Here is a 22293-nt window from a genome sequence, read left to right as displayed (position 1 = left end):
GTCGGTATGCTGGATAAAATTCCCCCTTTGGCATGCTACTTTCAGTTCCCTATAACTTAGGAGTTACTTAAGTTTATCTCTGCTAAAGGTTACAGGTCTCAAGCCTCACGCCAGCTGCTAAAGCCAAATCTTACAGGATAAAAGCCTGGAGGTTCCTTGCATTACTACTAAATATAATAAAGCAGAATAACAAAGCAATATATACCTTTAAATCAGCGGCACTGCTGTGGGTACCCATATGGCCCCACAGTATGCCCACATTTTTATGGCTGACTTATAACAACTTCCTTATAACAGCTTCCTTAGCTCTCGTCCCCTAATGCTCCTACTCTACTTGCGCCACACTGATAACATCTTCATTATCTGGACCCATGGAAAAGAAGCCCTTGAGGAATTCCACCATGATTTCAACAATTTCCATCCCAACATCAACCTCTGCCTAGACCAGTCCACACAAGCGGTCCATTTCCTGGACACTACTGTGCTAATAAGCGATGGTCACATAAACACCACCCTATACTGGAAACCTACTAACCGTTATACTTACCTACATGCCTCCAGCTTCCATCTAGGACACACCACACGATCCATTGTCTACAGCCAAGCTCTAAGACAAAACCGCATTTGCTCCAATCCCTCAGACAGAGACAAACACCTACAGGATCTCAATCAAGTATTCTTATAATTACAATATCCACCTGCTGAAATGAAAAAAAAAACAGATTGACAGAGCCAAAAGAGTACTCAGAAGCCACCTACTACAGGACAAGCCCAACAAAGAAAATAACAGAACGCCACTAGCCGTCACCTACAGCCCCCAACTAAAATCTCTCCAGTGCACCATCAAAGATCTACAATCTATCCTGAAAAACAACCCCTCACTGTCACAGATCTTGGAAGACAGACCAGTCCTCACTTACAGACAGCCCCCCAAACTGAAGCAAATACTTTCCAGCAACCTCACACCAGGCAACAAAAATACTAACCCAGGAACCTATCCTTGCAACAAAGCCTGATGCCAACTCTGTCCACATATATATTCAAGTGACACCATCATAGGACTTAATCACATTAGCCACACCATCAGGGGCTCGTTCACCTGCACATCTACCAATGTGATATATGCCATCATGTGCCAGCAATGCCCCTCTACCATGTACATTGGCCAAACTGGACAGTCTCTACGCAAAAAAATAAATGGACACAAATCTGACATCAGGAATCATAACATTCAAAAACTGGTAGGAGAACACTTCAACCTCTCTGGCCACTCAGTAACAGACTTAAAGGTGGCAATTTTGCAACAGAAAAGCTCCAAAAAAAAAAAAAAAAAGACTCCAAGGAGAAACTGCTGTGCTTGAATTAATATGCAAACTCCATACCATTAACTTGGGTTTGAACAAAGACTGGGAGTGGCTGGGTCATTACACATATTGAATCTATTTCCCTACATTAAGTATCCTCACACCGTCTTGTCAGCTGTCTAAATGGGCCATCTTGATCATCACTAGGAAAGTTTTCTTCTCCTGCTGATAATAGCTCATCTTAATTAATTACAGTTGGTATGGCAACTTCCACCTTCTCTGTATGTGTATATCTATATCTTCTTACTATATGTTCCATTCTATGCATCCCATGAAGTGAGCGGCAGCTCGAGAAAGCTCATGGGCTAATAAATGTGTTAGTCTCTAACCCAAGTACGCCTGTTCCTAAAGCAAGGACTATCAGACAGGGAACCTGGCTACATTTCTCTGTCTGCCCGTGGCTCCCGGGAGCCCGCTTCATGGCACCCATTGTGCACAGGGCTAAAGGACCCACCCCGCGGGCCCTGGGGTGCCAGCCCTCCCACCGTGCCCTGCAGCTCCTGTCTCCTGCCCCAGGTGTCCCAAGACCCCCCCAGCGGCCCCCTGGCTGCCCTTGGACAGGGCTGGCTCCCGGGAGCGCCGGTTGCCCCGGGCAGGGAGGGGGCGCTGCGCTGGCTCGGAGGCCAGGTCCCGGAATCACCCCTCCCCGCGGGGGGATCGCCCGGGGCCGAGGGTGCCCCCCGGCGGCCCCGCGGGGAGGGGCTGTCCCGGCCCCGGCGCGGCGGCAGGAGGCGGGGAGTTGGTGCCCCCCCCCCCCCCCCGCTGGCAGCCGCCGCTAGCTCCCGGCCGGGGCAGCAGCAGGGCTCTCGGGCTGGCTCCGGGGAGATGCGCCTGCCCTGGGAGCGCCCCGGGACCCGCAGCCCCGTGCGGGGCCCGGCGCCGCAGCCCAGCGTCCCGGCCGCCGCGGCCACCGCGCTCCTGCTCCTCCCGGTAAGTGTCCGGCCGGGCCGGGCCGGGGAGTCCGGTGGGGGGGGGGGGACAGACCCTGGCCCCGCTCCGGAGCCGCCACGCGTGGGGCTGGGATCGCAGCCCCTGAGTCATCCAGGCCGGGCAAAGCGGAGCCCCTGGGGGTGCGATTCGCCCCCTTCTAGCTCCCACGAAAGCTTATGCTCTAATAAATTTGTTAGTCTCTAAGGTGCCACAAGTCCTCCTCTTCTTTTTGCAAATACAGACTAAGGCGGCTGCGACGCTGAAACCTCTGATCCATGGCACAGAACCCACCGGGACCGCCAAGTCCCATACAGAGCCTCCATACCCCAAATGCCCCCTCCCCCGGGCACAGCCCCCCCTGCGCCCGACCATCCCCAGAGCCATGGCACTGCATGAGCAGGACCCACTGGCACTGCAGTTTACCCCCTTCCAGGTCTAAATAGCCCATCTGTACCACACACAATTTCCCCGTGCAAAGCCGCCCTCCGATCATCCAGCAAAGCCCTGGCACTAAGCCAGCAGGACCCGCTGGCTTCACAATTCACCTGCTGTCTCCCAAGTAGACCCTTCTCTGCCTCAATTAATCCTCCCTCCAGGAAAATCACCCACAGATCACCCCACAAACCCTGAACACTAAGTGATCAGACACCCCCCCCCCCCCATTGCAGCTCAGCCCCCAAACACCTCCCCAGAGCCACAATTTTGTCTCAGCCACTTTCCCCTCAATTCCCCCCACTGACCAAGGAGCCCAGGATTTGGCCCTCAATCCTCCTCCAGGATGTAGACAGTCCTGTAGTAACTTTCTCTAGTAACCATCTTGAAATAAGTGATCAGAAAAGCTCCCTCCTCAAATAATCCTGCCATCATTTTTCGGTATAGTCACAGTGCCCTACCAAGCTTATTTCACTGCAGTATCTTTAATAGGCTAACACAGTGATAGCTGGTCCAGATAACTGAAATTCAGTCTCTGCTTCCCTAATTCCTGGTTGTGGAGTGCCAGGTCACTTTCTCACAGTAGGAATCAGAAATAGCATTTGGGCTAATTCAGTAAATCCTTCTAAATGTTTGCTCAGAGTTTTCCCCTGGGCAATATTTACACGGATTTTTTCCTCCCTTAATAATAAGCATCCCATACTGCAAATGCTTTGCTGGACGGATGAGGGAACTAGCTCATCCTGGATTTAAACTTTGCCAGCCAGCTTCCTTTTCCACCCGCAAAGTGCATTAAACTGTGACCTATAACCCGCAGAGCAATTTTTAAAGATTAAACCCCTCAATGATTCTGCATTGCAGTCCCCATGGTGAGAAAAAAAACAAATGATCACTCTATCTCCTACCTCTCTAAGTTCATCTTTAACATTCCTTTAAGATAGGTTTGTTGCCTCTTGCTTTGTCTTCTATTTTTATTTTAATATTCAGCCTCTCCCAGGAAAAAAACACTATGTATATTTGAAGAAAATTATACAATGGAATCATATGGTTGATGTTTGTAAAGTGCACTGAAAAGCATTTATTGATATTGGAATACAAATAGGGGAAGGTACAAGCATATTATCTAAGTTTCTGCCTCCATGCTCTCCTTTCTGAGTCCAGGAAGCACGGCTTCATGCCAGGCAGAGGAAAAGACAGGCTAGAGAAGGAGAAATAGAGCTCAAGAACAGGTTTGTAGAGTTGGAAAATGAAGAAGGGGCTCAGCAGGTGGTCACTGAAGGTAGAAGGGCAAGGAAGAAGAGAAGAGCGGCTAGTCCTATAGGAAAAGGGGAAGAGTCAATGGAGAATACACCAAATATGAGCCCCAAAAGGATACAGGATTGGTTGAAGAGGATTACAAAGGAGAATAGAAATGGAAAAGAACTTGCAGCCAGAGGGAACAGGAGATAGACTGGAGAATCGCACCATCGGCAGGAAAAGGCAGGTCTACGTGATCGGGGACTCCTTACTGAGAAGAATAGACAGGACTGTAACCAGAGCTGATCCAGAGATAGAAGGGTGTGCTGTATCCAGGTGCTAAGATATGGGATGTGGACCTGAGGTTGAAAAGGATCCTAAAGGGAGCGGGAAAGAATCCACTGATTGTCCTTCATGTGGGAACAAATGATACCGGTAGATTCTCTCTTGAACGTTTCAAGGGAGACTATGCTAGGCTGGGGAAGACACTTAAGGAAATCAAGGCTCAGGTGATCTTCAATGGGATTCTGCCTGTTCCTAGAGAAGGGCAACAAAGGTGTGACAAGATTATGACTATTAACAGATGGCTCAGGCAGTGGTGCTATAAGGAGGGCTTTGGGATGTATGGCCACTGGAAGGCATTCATGAACAGAGGACAGTTCTCTCAGGATGGACTTCATCTGAGCAGGGAAGGAAATAGACTTCTAGGATGGAGGCTGGCACAACTGATTAAGAGAGCTTTAAACTAGGAATTTGGGGGAGATGGTTGGGATATGTCCAGGTAATCTCCACACCGGATTTTAGCATTGAGAGGGAAGAAAACAAAGTAAGAAAGGATACAGCCGTGGGTAGGAGAATGGACATAAGGAGGAAGGGCAGTGTAGATACCAGTCTAATAGGTCATACTGGCTGTAGAATGTCCGTGCCTATTTGGGAAAAGAATGTGAGTGAGGCCAAACAGCAAAAATTAAGATGTTTGTACACCAATGCAAGGAGCCTAGGTAACAAAATGGAGGAACTAGAGCTACTGGTGCAGGAAGTGAAACCAGATATTATAGGGATAACAGAAACATGGTGGAATAGTAGTCATGACTGATCTACAGGTATTGAAGGGTATGTGCTGTTTAGGAAAGACAGAAATAAAAGTAAAGATGGTGGAGTAGCATTGTATATCAATGATGAGGTAGAATGTAAAGAAATAAGAAGTGATGGAATGGATAAGATAGAGTCCGTCTGGTCAAAAATCACATTGGGGAAGAAAACTACTAGATCCTCCCCTGTGATAGTGCTTGGGGTGTGCTATAGACCGCCTGCCATCAGGCGAGGTATTTCCAGTAGAGATAAGGAGGTGTTAGTACCGTTATACAAGGCATTGGTGAGACCTCATCTGGAATACCATGTGCAGTTCTGGTCTCCCATGTTTAAGAAGAATGAATGCAAACTGGAACAGGTACAGAGAAGGGCTACTAGGATAATCCGAGGAATGGAAAACCTGTCTTATGAAAGGAGACTCAAGGAGCTTGGCTTGTTTAGCCTAACCAAAAGAAGGTTGAGGGGAGATATGATTGCTCTCTATAAATATATCAGAGGGATAAATACCGGAGAGGGAGAGGAATTATTTAAACTCAGTACCAATATGGACACAAGAACAAATGGATATAAACTGGCCACCAGGAAGTTTAGACTTGAAATTAGATGAAGGTTTATAACCATCAGAGGAGTGAAGTTCTGGAATAGCCTTCCAAGGGAAGCAGTGGGGGCAAAAGACCTATCTGGCTTCAAGATTAAACTCGATAAGTTTATGGATGGTTTGATGGGATAACGGGATTTTGGCAATTAATTGATCTTTAACTATTCATGGTAAATAGGCCCAATGGCCTGTGATGGGATGTTAGATGGGGTGGGATGGGATCTGAGTTACTACAGAGAATTCTTTCCTGGGCATCTGGCTGGTGAATCTTGCCCACATGCTCAGGGTTCAGCGGATTACCATATTTGGGGTCGGGAAGGCATTTTCCTCCAGGGCAGATTGGAAGAGGCCCTGAGGGTTTTTTGCCTTCCCCTGTAGCATGGGGCATGGGTCCTTGCTGGAGGATTCTCTGCTCCTTGAAGTCTTTAAACCACGATTTGAGGACTTCAATAGCTCAGACATAGGTGAGAGGTTTATTGCAGGAGTGGGTGGGTGAGATTCTGTGGCCTGCATTGTGCAGGAGGTCAGACTAGATGATCATAATGGTTCCTTCTGACCTTAATATCTATGAATCTATTAATCTCTCCTGACCTTTGCCTTCCATTCCATACCCCTTCCCAGACTTCTGTGCTACATTTGCCTCTCATCTCCCACCTCCCAAACTCTAGCCCAGCCAACTAGCTGCAGTGAGGTCAGTTTACAGTTATACATGTTTATATTGTAAATGTTGCTTTTTATACATTTAATCACTGTTTCTTTTTTTAATGGTCCCACCAATCCACCCCGAAAACTCTCAAAGGCACTTCTTTTCAGCAAGGCTAACAGAACACAACAAATCTGAAGTTTCTAGACTAAGCCATTTTAGAGATATGATAAGCCACAAAAAAAAAAAGTATTTGTTTGTTCCCCAAAGTAATTGATAGCCAAATTTTTAGAACACCCTATCTTTGGATTTATTTTCTTTTGCCAAACTTCCCATAAGTATGTAAGTAAATAATATTAAAATGTAACTTAGGTTGAGGAGGAGAATGCAAAATTTCTGGAAGATTAGTTTCTTTGGTGGGGAAGTTGAGTGCGTGCGTGTATGTGTGTGTGTGTGTGTTTGTGTTTCTTGTGGGGGAAGCAGAGGTTCGGATCTGTAGAAAACTGGGTTTATAATGGAGAGCTAAATTCAACCTTAACTATGGAATGGCTGCTGCTGTCCCAAAATAATAATTAATACATGGCACTTACAGGTGTTTTAATTTTTTTAATCTCTGGATCTCAAAGTATTTCACAAAAGTGTGACTGGATATCCCTGTTTTACAGATGGAGAAACTGTAGCATAGAGAGATTATGACCATCCATTTCAAATTTTGACTCCAATCCAGCAAAGCCCTTAAGCATATACTTAACTTTAAATACTTAAGTTGTCCTACTGAAGTTAGAGGACTATTGCATTTGGGGAATTAAGTACATGTATAATTGTTTGCAAGATCTGGACCTTACACTCCTAAATAAAAGTGCGATTTACAGAGAGGATGGAGCAATCAGATTTGCACAAGAGTTGTGTGTTCTTAGCATTTCTAAAATGAGGCCACTTTTGATATAGATTTGGGCACACAACTTAAAAAGGATGGTTTAAATGATTTATTCAAGGTCACATAGCAAGTCAGTGGTGGAGCTGGGAATGCAACTCTATACTTATGTTTTCTAAGAAACTCTTATATATGATATACTAGAAATTTTATATACATAAAGGCAATGAAAAGAAGAATAAAAAATGGTGACTAAGTCCTTGTGACCTTTCTGATATAAAGCCTTTGCAGAGCACACATGGTTTTCGGGAGAGTTTTCATTTTAAAACAACCCAACAAAGCAATTTTTAATCAGAAGAGAAAACATGATGGTCTGTTAAACTTAAAATTTAAATGCCCTCCTGTAACTGAAAAACAGCCATAGCAATTTGAACAATATCTGGTAAGTGATGGTGGTTTACAACCATTCTGAGACTGAGTTCCAAATTTCAGTCTAGGTTTGAATTAATGTAAAATAAGTGTTTTATAATAAGAACATTGGCAACTACTTAACCAGCATTGCTACAATATTTTGGCAGGGTTTTCCTTTGTAGCCATAGCATAGCAATTACAGTGCATTCACAGAAAACAGTTTTAAGTGGGGGGCAATTGTTTGCAAAAATCAATCAGTAGTTTTGCTTTGAAATGTTTCAGTGCATGAATGAAATCCATGGGTACACTTAGCCAGGGGGGAAATAACCTTTAGCCTTTGTCCTTGTGAGGCATCTGCCAAAAATTTACAACCACTTGGAGAGAAAAAATAATTGGTAAACCCTCTAAATTCTTAGGCTTCAGTCCTGCAAACTGATTCCCATGTGTGAATCTTTATACCCATAGGGGACCCCACAGATATCAATGGAGCTCTGTTCAGGAGCAGGATTCTGTCTAGATCTCATTGTGGGGTCAAAGCCTCTAGAGACAGATTTGTCCTCACCCCCACACCCCCCATACTTACAGCCCCTACTGGTATCAGAGAGTCATTGTGCATGTGTATCTGAGGGAAGAATTTTGCCCCAAAGGTGAATTCTGCATTATTCTAAGGCATTTCTAAACTTAATCATCATCCTTTCATGTGTTAATGATTAGTACAGAAGTCTGCTATGAATCTGATTATTTTAGATTTCTGAAAATGATTCACAATAAAAATGATAAGTTAATGGGATACTGTCAACTTTAAAAAAGTCACGTTTGCCCCCTAGTTTATGAAACCTGAAAGAATTTTAGAAATATCATAATGGATATGACCTTTTCCCTCTGTCGGTAAATTGTTCACTTTCTGATTTTTGTTCTGAGCTCCGATGGTATAAATAGAGTAGTTAGCTTCACTTTGGAATCTGGTCAGTTTCTAATTAATGTCACTTTGGGTCCATCTATACTGCAGCCGGGAGTGAGACTGCCAACCTGGGTAAATGGACTTGCACTAGCAGGGCTCAAGTTAGTACACTCAAAATAGCAGTTTGGACACTGTGGTCAGGCTTCACGTGGTCTCTCAAGTGGCATGAGAGACCAAGCTCCCTCCCCACTGGTGCTTTTAGCATGTTAGCTCAAGCATCTGTCTACCTGGGCTGGGAGGCTCACTCTCAGGTGCAATGTAGACTTACCCTTTCAGCTGTCATGTTGCTGCCATGTTTGGATTGCAAACACAGCAGGGAATTTTTGTCTGGGAAAATAAACTGTCTCCTTTGGAATAAAAAAAAAAGACAGCTTTTCCATTGGGTTAAGTATTTTTGCAAAAGCTTCTTCTTCCTCTCAGTACCTATACACTGAATTAAGTGGACCTTCCCCTGTTACACACATCTTTTTCTACCCTCTTTTTCTAATAACCTACACCAGTTTGAGCATACTTGTATTCTGCAGATTGCCCTTTAAAGGCTAACTCGATTCCTGTATCTAAGGAGTTGGAGCTGTCCAACAAAACACAAAAATCCCTAGCACTTCCTGGTTTTATATCTTCAAAGCACTGCATAAACATTAACATCACGTTTTTGCCTTTTTATAAGTGCCGCAAATCTAGCCTTGGAAGTTATGCATTTTCATCTAGATATCCTGATCAACCCCCCAATAAAATATAATTCATGTATTTACTGATAAGTCCTTTGTGTCTTGGTAGAGTTGAAAATATCTGTATTATTTAGAATCAGACTAGATTTGGATAAACAGATTTTCCAGAAAAGTTTCATAAACTTAGCCTTAGCCGTTGTTACTAAGGAGAAGCTATTTATGTATAGGTGAATAAACAGAAGCTGGTCAGTTAACAGTGTGACTACCATGGAATAAAAGAGTTTCTCTTTCCTGTCATTGGTGGCAAAAATTGCAGGTTAATGTCATCAGATGGTGTCTACATTTATGCAGATTATATTTTCAGTTTCTGAAGCAGGGAGGGGTTGATAGACATTTCTTGCAGTGTTCTTTCTGTTGATTAAAAAGGGGTGTCTTAGCACATCATGCTTCCTAGCTGGGTAAATTCAGTAGCATTCTGAGTCTGGGGGAATTTGGATCAGACCTTACAAACAGAGGTCCTGTCTGCTCTGTGTGCATGGACAGAATTCATGTTACTTTAGACATGTGTGATTTGGGGATGCTAGTGGGTTTTCCATTTTGTCCTGAAGGGCTGAGACTCGTGATTGTCCGGATCTGGGAGTGAGTTCCAGATTTGAGAGTCAGTTGTTGAACTGCTCACACAAGTCGCATTCTTGAGGCTGGCAGCCCCATTATAGAACAAAACGCTTGGCATCTGTCATCATTTTGGAATGATCTAATTAAAACCAATGTTTGGGATACAATTCTGTGTGTTTGCCCCCAACAAAAAGAAAATGCTTTTGGCATTTTTGGGTGCTTAAATGTACTCCTTTGACAGCACTATTTAAATGGTGTAAGAAAACAAAACTAATTAAAACTCTGTAAAGTTCAGAGTAATCCTGACTGAATTAGTAACAGCTCTCTTGGTTGAGTTTGCAAGGAAAATAAATAGTGACCAATGTAAATGGAGTTTAAAAGACATTTGTTCTCCCACTGCAATATTAAACTCTTGCCCTGCTACTGCTAGTTTAATATGCCGGGGCTGGAATGCAGCCATCTTCCCCCAGGGGCTGTGTTGTAATTTCTCTTACTATTACATGAGTGCTTGGGATGGTGGAGGTGTTCTGAGTAGTATAGTTCTGCATTGTGTTGTGTAGTTCTGCATTGTGTTGTGTGGAGGCTGCCTCCTGCTGGATTGTCTTTTCAGATGGAAAGGCAAGTGGAGTGGCTGAAGAATAGTTGAATTGATAACAGTGATTTTTGCAGAGCAACCTGCTTTCCTAATCAGTGCTAAAATGCACGTGGACACCAATTACGACACCCTGGACAGGCTGTGGGGATTGATCCCAGGATCTAGAAGCATGAGGCTTGCTGCTTGAATTAACGCATCAGGTTCATCAACCTAGCGGCAGTGGCAGACTTAAAAAGCTTTTCTATGGTCTGGCCACTACAGAGGAGCAAAGACCCACGCTGGTTTAATGTGGGCTACGCAATCAAATAAACAGTTATACCTGCTGGCCCAGATCCAGTGCTGTGCTTTGCAGAATGGACAGCATGGGTGCAGCTTTTCTGAATTTCAGTCCCTAGAGCAACTTAAAGCAGCCCCAGGCCTTCACCACGTCCCTCTGCTAGAGCTGTGAATGAGGGTGACGCAGGGCCACCCGTGCTGCCCCTATGCCACCGAGTGCAGTCCCAAGGGGGCTGTGCTGACCTTCCTATGGCCTCTTTACACTGTAGCTGGGGACAGGGTCAGGGCCAATATCTTTAACGCATGGGAACATGGTATTTGCTTTCCACATTAGCACCAAGTTACAGTCTCTGCCTTGTTTGAATAAAGCACAGAGTATTATTATGAAGAATTAAAGAAGCGAGCGTTGCTAGTTATTGTTCAGGGTCTGCTCTTTAACCCCTGAACATAACTCAAAGTAGTGGAAATTGCTCAGGGAAGTTGTGAAGGACCCGCAACCCTTCCAGGTGCTGAACGTGACCCCACCAGCCCATGGAGTGAAGGACGAGGCTCCTGAAGGACGTGCCAGTGTAACGCTGACAGACCCAGGTCAGTGGGCGGGATCAAATATGGGACCTCTGGAGCTTAGTGCAGGAGCCTCTACCACATGAGCTAAAAGCCAACTGGCTGTTAGCTAAGGCTGTAGAGCAGACTCATTTAACTCTCTCTCTCTCTCTAAGTGGTCACGGTGCCATTAGATGGGACACAACACCACACCCAGGAGGTGTGTGGGTTACAACAGCACACCATGTTTCCACTAGAGTGTTGGCAGGAAAAGAGCATAGCTCCTATACCCCCAGCAGGCAGAGTATGATGAAACTTTTGGGGGTGGGGGAAACTTGATTGGATGAGTCCAATATAGGGATCAGTCAGAACAGTTCCACTTTAGAGGCTCTAATTCAGGAAAGCACTTAAGCACATGCTTAATTTTAAGCATGTTAGGTATTCCATGCCTCTTCAGGGAAATATTTAAGCAGATGCTTAATGTAAGCCCGTGGTGGTAAGTCCCACAGCTTTTAATGGGATCTAAAGAATGTGCTTATAATTCAGCATGTGCTTACTTGCTTTGCTGTATGGTGACCTTACATAAGATCTTCCCATTCCAGGCAGGTTTATAGTCTCTGTTCTGTGTTGCCTGGCTGCACAGTGGCGATCCTGTGTGAGAACTGAAGAACACTGGCTTGACTGTAAGAACGTAACACACCCATTAGCCAGTAGTTTGCCTAGTTGAATGTAAATGAGAAGAAGAGGCACAACTGAAAATGATAATGCCTATTTCTTATAGAGGGCTTTTCATCAGCAGATCTCAAAGCCGTTGTGAAGCATTATTGTCTCTACTCTAAACATGGGGAACTGAGGCACAGAAAGGCTAAGTGACTTGTCCAAGGTCACACAGGAAGTCCATGGCAGAGCAGGAATTGAATCAGGTTCTCCTGTGTTCTAAGGCAGTGCCATAACCACTGGACTATCCTTCCCTTCCTAAGAAGTTGCATGAGTTGATGGAATTTAGATAAGAGATGATGGATTTTTTTTTCTTAAGAGAACTATACTGGCATTTCTTCTTCCTTTTTTTTTTTTGGAGTATCTTTTGAAGGTTGAGTGGCACAGGGAGCTAATTCACTAGCTTTTCCTCTCTGAGAAGCTGAGTTTGAGTCTTAGGCCACAAATCAAAATGAGTTGTGAGGTTGAGCAGGCCATTGGTTTACAGAAACAAACGACTACGTACTGCAAAATGCGGCTATATTAGCAAACTTGGGTTAGTAGGTTCAGAAGGATCAGGGATTCTTGGAACCAGGGCTGAGGTACATCAACATGGCCATGTGAGGAAGACTTCCTATGCTGGGCTACTGGTGTATGGCCTGCACTTTAACAAGTCACTCATTCCCACACAGGTGTTCAGTAAAAGAAAACATAAGTGCCTAACGGAAATAGGGGTGGTATAAACCTCATTAGACTTTTGCAAAAAGGCAGATGGACCACTGCAGCTCTGCTCTCATGGGGGGAAGAGTAACTGCTCAATCTGCGGGCTTGGCTTTGCTTTTGTCGCACTGCACTCTTTAACTAATTGTGTTTTCAGAGGGAAGGAAGACAGTGCTCCACTAACCTGTTCTTCTCTGGACATAAACTAGTCATTTTTATATTTAATTGGGCAGTTGCTCTGAGTGGCTCCTTTAGGATTTTGTTGGCCTCTATGTGTTTCAGAAAACAGGTACTTTTCTTCAAGTGAACACTTGATCTCCTTGTGACTGGAGAGCTTAGCATTAATGAGGTTAAAAGCTGTCTTTGATTTAAGGGACTTTCTTGAATTAATTTCTTATTACTTGGTTTATTAAAAAAAAAGAGAGAAAGAAAGTCCTTCCTGATTTGAGTCCTATAGATCAAACCTACAAGATAACACATTGCTCTGTACTAAAGCGAGATTTCAGTGGAGCTTAAATATAAATAAAGGGCTCAAGTTAGAAGCCCCGCCACCTCTGGAAATATTACTACAGCCAATGGAATTTCTGCATATGGAATAGCTGCAGCTGGCGGCCTTGAAAATGAAAAGCATCAGCTGACTGATTAAAACATAGGTTGCATGCACTTCATAGAATCATAGAATATCAGGGTCGGAAGGGATCTCAGGAGGTCATCTAGTCCAACCCCTGCTCAAAAGCAGGACCAACCTCAACTAAATCATCCCAGCCAGGGCTTTGTCAAGCCAGGCCTTAAAAACCTGTAAGGATGGAGATTCCATCACCTCCATAGGTAACCCATTCCGGTGCTTCACCACCCTCCGAGTGAAAAAGTTTTTCCTAATATCCTAAACCATAATAACTTAAACCTCCCACACTGCAACTTGAGACCATTACTCCTTGTTCTGTCAACTTAAAGTTATTCCAGTTGTTGCCTCTTGATCTGACCAAAGTGTGGAATAGAAAGGGGTAATTTTAAATTGTTGGATGCCAAGTAATTTTATTTTAAAGATTACCAACTATGTTTAGTTTAGAGAAACAAGAAATGGGTAGACGCTTATTAGTAACTGTTTCTCTTATTGCCAGTTCAGGGATGTGACTGCCAGTATTTCACATACCTAGGGGACACCACAATTAAAACAAAGCAAAATGATCACAATTTTTAACCATGGCTATTTTATTATTAAAGGTCGAGGGGGGGGGGAAGCATTAAACCAATACAAATGACCGAACACAAGTGATAAACTAGTTACTCCCATTACAGTCTTGTCTGTGTGTCTCTCCAGAGAGTTTTAAGAGACATTACACCTTTGAGAATGAACTGCTTCTTGGGGTGTTCTTTGTTTGGGAAGTTAAGACCAAAGTATATTATTTCCTACATTTACTGTGAGCCCAGCTTCGTATCTCATTGATACGTAAACTGTTTATAAGGGGGTAAAATAATTTGTTAAAGGGCAGGTGGGTCTTGTTTGGCATTTCATTGATAATGTAAACAGTTTATACTTGGGCAAAGTAAGCTATCTTAACTAGATCCTATGAAACTGAAGGAAATATTTCAATCAATTATTTAGAAGATGCTATTTAAAGAGCTCTCTTGAGACAGGCCAATTACAAATATTAAGAATCTTTAATTAAATGCCACTGTTTCTCTCTTTACCATTGTTTAACTCCTGTATCCTCTCCAAGATATTTGATCTAACCATTTGTTAATTAATAGGCAGAACTGTTAGTGTCTTCAGTTACAATAGTATTTGCATATCCTACTAAAATCTTTATAAGAGTTTTAAATCTAGTCCCTTGGCAGTGTCTTAGTTAACTAACTTCTCACCAATCCATGTTGAAGTCCTGTCAAAGTTTTCCTTGGATTGGTTTCTTCTTGAGTCTTTTTTTCTGAGCTGTCTGCTGTAGCGTGCTTGTAGAGATGGACAGGATAAGTTGATGAGCAATGTGTATGTTTGAGCATGGTAGCAGGAGCATGTGAGATGGGTGCCCTCTTCAGAGCTTTTATACCCTTCTTCCTATTTTGATGAAACTATAGGAAAACACATCTCTTTCAGGCTTGTTTAGATTCAAAGCTGGTTGCTGACATTCTTTTTTTGCTTAAGTACCTTCGTGGGTTGTCCTTAGGAGCTTCTTCATCCTATGAATATGTAGTTTGTTAATGCATATATTCATTAGGGTTGTAATTCTTTCTTTCCAGTTCTATTTCCTATGTCTTTGAGGAAGGAGATTCACAGAAGACCCTTAAATTTAGAATTTAACTTTCTTTGTATTCAGTCTATTTTCTCTGATATTCCTTCCGTTTTATTAGAGTTTAACAATTCTCAAAACAATCCTTTAAAATTAAATAATTCTTAAAGAAAGACTTTAGCTTAAATAGTTATTAAAGAAGTTGTTGAGTCTATATGACAATTTTTGGAAAGATGATTCTTTTTGTCATCCTGAGTTGGGTGAGGGGGTGGCTTGAGCACGGCCAGTAATTAATTAAGTCTTAATTAATACAAATATACTTAGATGGCTTCTTACATGAGTAATTAATTTAGAAAAATCATTAGAAAGCATTTTACCATTTATTTAACAATGATGTTAGGAAATTACATTAAATGCTTTGTGTTTAGTTAAAATACTTGCAAATATGCCATTCAAAATGATTCACCATTGAAGAAATGAACAAAGGTGTAAAACACTTCCAATGACACATGTTTTCCTAGAAGCTATTCTGAATGAAAATTTTACAGTAATTATAAAATTCATTTCAACAAATATATTTCTGCAATTCTTTGTGTGGGTTTACTTTGTTTTTCTTGGGAGGATGAAAAAGCCCACTTCACACCTAAATTTATTGTTCTGACAACACAACCCTACATTTCTTTTCACAATCACATCCTTTCCTAAAACATTCATGTTTTTCATGGTTTGTTTTCTTGGTACCAGCTGTACCAAACCGGTATTTTATACAAGAGTTAGCTGTCCTGTTCTAGATAAGAAACTCTTTGCAGATATAAACATGGGTTTATGGCAAAGAAGGGTGATCGCCCTGATATTTGGATTGTTTTGGGGTGACAGAAAACAGAAACTTCCTGCAATATCTTTAATCAGCCTGAACATTTTATAACATAACTAACTAAAACATACACAGGTATTGGCATATTTCCAAGTATCCTACCTTTAACATACTTGTAGTTATATCTTAATATTCAGTAAAGGTGCAAACAAATTTGTAACAACCTAATATTAAAAAAATTAATTATAATGATTTTATTAATATCATTTTTGCATCATCATTGAGGTCTTTCCACCACAAAGGGTGTTGCTCCATGCATTGCTCTTTACCGCCGATGCTGAAAGGAGCTCTTCCACCTGTTTTTCAGAGTCTCGGGGAAGATGGTTAGGGACTCTACAATGAGAGAACAGAGAAGGGCAGGTCGTGGGTGGGCTGCAGGAGTGGATAGCCAGGATGAGGGGAATTTCACATCATTCTCCCTCATATGCACACACACACTCAGGGGAGATTTTCTTTAACAGGTAAGACAGCCAGATGCTATGTTAAATTACGTGCTATGAATACGATCCTATGGGTGGATCCTAGAGGTAGCCATTGGCTGGCGAACCCCATGATAATGTAGCACGACTGCATGGGAGTTGGGGGAGGAGAGTCAGCAGGGACACATGGCTGGTGTAGAAGTACAGGGCTTTTGTCTGGAGACAGGGCTTTGGCATCTGCAGCGTTTCAGAGCCTGTCCAGTGGCCTGTTCCAATGGGAAGCAGGGAATCCAAATGTAGCAACTGGAAAGGGGAAGAGGAATCTTCAGTTTGTGAAAGATAAGAAACGAGCCTTTTCACAATCCATTACAGATGCACAGAGCTCACCCCTTTGATAAGATTTCTGAACGGAAGCATCTCCAATCCCATTCTCTCTGAGGGGGTCCTCTCTGAATTATAACACCAAAGTGTTGCTGTCAGGAAGTAAGTGGATTTGAAAAGCTGAACGAGAGCTTGATAAACAACTTTCAATCTATAGACCTGGTAAAGCGATTGTAACAAAACCTCTTTTCACTTTCTGAGAGTGAAGGACCTTCTGGAAAGTAGACCCACAGAGACTATGATTATTGCATGTTTTGTGACCTAAAACCATCCAAAAATATTGCTTTGGACAGAGGATTAATTGATCTTGTTTTGCCAAAATAATAAACTGCAGAGGTCCCAAAGAACTGTTATGATTAGAGATGGGCAAAAAAAAATGTGGACAAAACATTTTTCACTGCAAAATGCAGATTTGGTGTAAAACGCTGAAACATTTTTCAATTTCATGTTGAATTCATCAAATTGTTTCGGTTGAAACCAAACAACATTCTGAAAAAGTTTGAATGTTTTGTGTTGACATTTTTGAAACAAAATCTTTCAACTTTTACTATGTCTTTTTGTTTAGAACTTTACTTCCATTTCATTTTTTTAAAGGTAATAAAAAGGCCCAAACAAAATGAAATGTTTCATTTTGGGTCAAACAAAATGTTTTGTTAGTGGATAGTTCTCTGAAAATTTCAGCTTAATGCACAGCAGAAGTCCAAAAGGCTAACAGTATTCCTCCGGGGAGAATTCTGCACCACTGTGTGCATGTAGCAGTCATGCCCCCCTCAGATTTCTTTGCTTTCCAGCAGAAAATGAAGGAGAAGCAAAGGAAAGCCGCAAGAGCAGTCATGTGCCCCTCCCCAGCAGTGCGGGCGTGTCATTTTGGGCACCTAGAGCAGCCAGCAAAGGGGTAAATCACTGTGGGAGGGAGGGAGGGAGAGGGCAGGGCTGAGGACACATTATCAGGTGGCTCCTACGCTGGGATCAGCTGCTAGTCCTGGCTGGGCTGGGGGAGGGGGAAGATGGGACTTCCTCTTCCCCTGCAAGGAGTGTCCAGGGGCGGGGCCAAGGCCGGGTAAGATCTACCCCAGAAACCTTCCCCAGCTGCAGGAAGCTCTGCCCCCCAGCTTCCTGCACACGTTGCTCCTCAGCCGTGGGGGGACAGATCTCTGTATGAGGAGCTGCTCCCCCATCTGCCCAACCCCCATGCATCAAGAGCCCCCCTTCACCCAGACCACCCCCTGCTGAGCCTCCTGCACTCCAACTCCCACCCCACTGAGCCCCAACCAGCTGCACCCAGACCTCCACTCCACCAAACCCCACTTGCCCCAGACCCGGATCCCCGCACTGAGTCCCCTGCACCCAGACCCCCCTGCCAAGCCCAATGCCCCCACACTCAGGACCCGCCCCCCCCCCCAAGGAGCCCCAACCACCTTCACCTGGACACTCCACAGAGTCCCATTTCCCATGCACCCGGAACTCCTCAACAAGCCCCTGTGCATCCAGATTCCCCCCACACCCAGACCCCTCCCCCGAACCGTCCGCCCCCAGATTGCCTCACACAGAACCCTCTCAACCCACAGCTGGATCCCCTCCACACTAAGCCCCTCCACACTTGGATCCTGCCAGGCTGAGCCTACTTGTTCCACCGTTAGATGGGCAGCCTGGGTTGGGCAGTCATGTGAGACTCTGTCCCTCTCGCTTACTATCTTGGTGCACCTGGTGTGAAGGGGCAGGGCCCCTGGTGTTTCTGGGGCAGGACTGGCCCTTGCGCTTGTCAGGGTCAGGTGCAATCTTACTGCAGACTCCATATCCCAGGGGGAGAGGGCCGCAGGGCAATCTGCTCCCCACTGCCATGCTGGAGCCTCCACATTTATTTATTGACAAAATTTGCTGAATTTTTATTTTTTGGTGTAGAATTTTTAATATTTTGTTGCAGAATTCCCTCAGGAGTACAGTAAGTTAGGAACTACTGGGAAAGGGATAGAAAATAGGATAGAAAATATCATAATGACACTATATAAATCTGTGGCGTGCCCACAGCTTGGATACTGTGTACTGTTCTAGTTGCCCCATCTCAAAAAAATGATATAGTGGAACTAGGAAGATTCAGAAAAGGGTAACAGAATTGATCAAGGCTATGGAACAGCTTCCATATGAGAAGAGATTAAGAGATTAGGGTTCTTCATCTTAGAAAAGATACGACTAAGGGGGAATATCATAGAATTCTATAAAATCAAGAATGGTGTGGGAAAAATAAATAGAGACATGTTATTTACCCTTTCCCACAATACAAAAACCAGCTAATGAAATTAACATGCAGTAGGTTTAAAACAAACAAAAGGAAGTACCTCCTCATACAATGAACAGTCAACCTGTAGAGCTCATTGCCAGAGGATGCTGGGAGAGCCAAAGTATAACTGGATTCAAAAATGAACTAGATAAGTTCATGGAGGATAGGTCCATCAATGAAAATTAGCCAAGGTGGTCAGGGATGCAACCCCATGCTTGGGGCGACCCTAAACCTCTGACTGCCAAAAGCTGGAAGGGGAAGACAGGGTGACTCTCTTAAACTAACCTGTTCTGTACACTCCCAGTGAAGCTCTGGTACTGGCCAGTGTCAGAGACAGGCTACTGGCCTAGATGGACCATTGGTCTGACCACTAGTGCCATTTTTATGTTTGTTCAACCTTAAATTGATTTTTTTTTTTACAGTTGGTGAAAAAATTGATTTTTTTTTATTCAGGCTGATCCAAAAAATCAGTTATTTGCCCAATTCTAATCATGATCTATATTTTTTGCATATAGTACAGTATAAATATCTTATTTGTAACAAATGGAAGGGTACTGCCAGTTGGCGCTTTGATCATTGAAGGCTCCAGTCTTGCACTGGGATCTGCGCACAGCTCCTTTGCCTCCAGTGAAACTCCACATGGTCCCAGAGGTCTGCCTGCATAGATCCAGCATCAGGATTGCTACCTAATCTTATACGCTAATATCTGAAGCTTAAGGGGAGCCCTTGTTGGTCCCAGAGCGAGGGAGGCACTCAGATATTCCTATGGCAGTACAAAGAGGGAGGAATTCAGAATTGTCTTTGTCTTCAGAGAGCGGAATTTCAATAGGCTAAAAATATTCAAAATGTAAAGGTGGGCAACACTGAGGATCTCACTGGGCTGGATCTAGCCCCATGGGGCCTCCCACTGAGGCTGCACAGCCATGTATCTTGAAACATAAGCAGTCAAATTCGGTGGCAGTGCATCAAACATGAATTTGGCTTTGTTACCTGGGGCTTTTCTGAACCCAAAGCTCTTGATAATTTTACTCTCTGCGAGGCAGTGTCAGGAAATAAATCAATGGGGACACAGCATGTCCATCTGATAAGTGGTTGGTATAAACAGTGCAAATGAGAGTGTTTTCACTTAAAGCTTTTACTTTATTTAATCTCAAGCACATACACGCATCTGCAACAGGCTAGTAAAGCATCCCAAACCTAGATTTACCCCAAAGTCTTGAGTGGTGTTTGAGTGGTTCAGCAACAGGCTTCTGGTAGCCAGCCTTCCATCTGCTGCTGGCGATCTTAAAATGTGTCCATGAAGTCTATCTAACTCAGACTTTCCCACACTTTTATGCAGGTTAGTGTGACATAGTTGTCAATCCAAAAAAAGAACCCCAACTCCCCTCCCCCCAAAAAATCTTAAGCAAGAGTTAAACAGGAAGTTTCCAGCCGTTAGTTGAACAGATATGTTTTTGCAAAGTCCGCAGTCTCGTGGGCCCTGACAATCACAGACCAGAAGTCAAATATAAACAGACTTCCTGTTTCTCAAAGCTGCATACTTCAGTAGTTTAAAAGAAGCAAGACAGGATGGCACAAGTCAACCTTATGGTCACCCCCATCTCCTCCTGGCCTGCCTAGTTATGCTAAGGTTGCTGCAAAGGCCTTATAGCATAGCTGCTTTTGGCAATAAGCGTAACAGTCGATATTCCAGTTACTGGCAATGGCTGAGGCTTTTTGCTGGGCTGTCAAAATCTTCCCCTACAGCCTATTAAACTAGACCTTCCAGTCAATATCTATAGCATTCAAATATTCTCTGTGGAGCAATAAAAGCTGTAGGACCAAGCCAATTCAAGTTCCACTCTTTCAAAAATAACTGAACTCAATCTATACTCCCAGGAAGAGTCTGAACACTGGAAACTAACACTCTTCTTGGACTTGCTGCATAAATGTTCTGTCTTGTAGGATAGAAAATACTGTATCTGCCCAAGCACCCAGGGAAGGGTAGTTTTTCAAAATACAAAGAAAATGGGTCTGAGTCTAAGAGCCTTTCAGTGTGTGGATTTTTTGTTCATTTTGTCATATTTAACTCTTGGTGAAGGAGGGGCCTGTTTCTGAAAACTCAGGAGCATCTAAAATTTGGGTGAGGAATGTAATACACTGATAGTCATAAACAAATGGGATTGTGAATGAAGATGCATGTTCTCTCTACTCCCCTGTCTCCCTCACCTACTCCATAGGGACTCATCATTGGCAACATTCTGCCATTCCAGATATACAGCAGTGAACTTAGTTGTAATTATTCAGATGAGCTTCTTACATTAGGTGTAAGCTACTAAAAGGTAAATGCAGGTGCCAGGTGCTGGGAGAAGAAGGTGAATGGAGAGTAGGTTTGTTCTGCTGAGAATTGGAGTGGTGTGACAGACTGTACCAGGTATTTGCTGCCCCTAACCCAGTGGCTCTGCTGCTGTGGCGCACATGCCCCATGAAGTTGTCCTTTTGGAAGAGAAGAGCAGTGAGTTCAGACCTCCAAGGGTTACCTAAAGAGGCTTTCCAGGATCAGTTGCTGGTGGAACCAGCAAGATTTGGTCCTCCAACAGCTAGAGGGGCTGGGAGAAAGCGGAGACCAGTCAGGACCCAGCAGGCCAGATAGAAAAGGGCTGGCTGCTGCTTTTTCAGAGGCAAAGTTCTGGGAGAGGCTGTGACAAGGAAGGAAGGATCTCCCTGTCTCAAACCTAAGAAATTAACCTAATCAGGGCTTCATTCTGACAGTATTTCTCTGGCTCAGTGGAGGACTGTTATCATCTTTAATACCCAGGTGGCCATTTAAAGTGTTAATTCACTTTCTGTAAAATAAAGATGAGTCTGCTCCATGGACACCTGGCTCAGCATGAGCCTGTGACAGATGGGTTTTAATAAAAAAGAAGAGAAACTTTTCCAGATAACAGGGTTTTTTTCCCCCAGTGGTGCTATCCAGAATGTCAAGATATGCTTTCAGATCAGCAGCCTAAGCTGTGTCTAAATCAGTTTTAAGAGTTACATGTCATCTCTGATCTGCACAGATAAGCTAGCCCTGAGAAGCGCTGCGGTTGAGGGCACGCAGCACCATGCCGGATTGGACACTTGCATGGGTACAGAGCTCTAGCAGATTTCATTGCAGAATTAGGTTGAGTATGGCCTTGAACCTGTAAGCTTATGCACATCCTTAAAGTGACTCTTTCAAGTCAATAGGAATAATCATGTGAGTAAAGTGAAGGTCATGCATGAATAAGGGTCTGTCTATGCTATGGGAACTATGCTTGCAGAGTTTCTGTGCTACAGTTGTGCTACCACAACACCTTCGTGTGGACGCAGCCTACGTTGACGGAAGGGATTTTTCCATCGCTGTAGAAACTCCATCTCAACTTAGTGGTGTCTAGGCTTGGGGTTATGTCGGCACTGCTATGTTCATAAGGAGTGAGGATTTTTCATACCTCTGACCTA

The 22293-nt window shown here is 43.7% G+C and overlaps 1 protein-coding gene across 1 annotated transcript in view; it reads left to right on the top strand.

Annotated features, from left to right (window-relative positions):
- Positions 1-2170: 2170 nt before the first annotated feature.
- The window catches only part of CRHR2 (corticotropin releasing hormone receptor 2), a 253077-nt gene continuing 232954 nt past the window's right edge, over positions 2171-22293 (top strand). Inside the window, exon 1 of the mRNA XM_038390646.2 lies at positions 2171-2294. Coding sequence (XP_038246574.1) covers positions 2190-2294 — 105 coding nt within the window. The 5' untranslated portion in view covers positions 2171-2189. The remainder of the gene's footprint in view (positions 2295-22293) is intronic.

The sequence above is a fragment of the Dermochelys coriacea genome, chromosome 2 (assembly GCF_009764565.3).
Source record: "Dermochelys coriacea isolate rDerCor1 chromosome 2, rDerCor1.pri.v4, whole genome shotgun sequence".
Taxonomy (NCBI): domain Eukaryota; kingdom Metazoa; phylum Chordata; order Testudines; family Dermochelyidae; genus Dermochelys; species Dermochelys coriacea.
The sequence above is the reverse complement of the archived record's forward strand: the minus strand, read 5'-3'. Positions and strand labels throughout refer to the sequence as shown.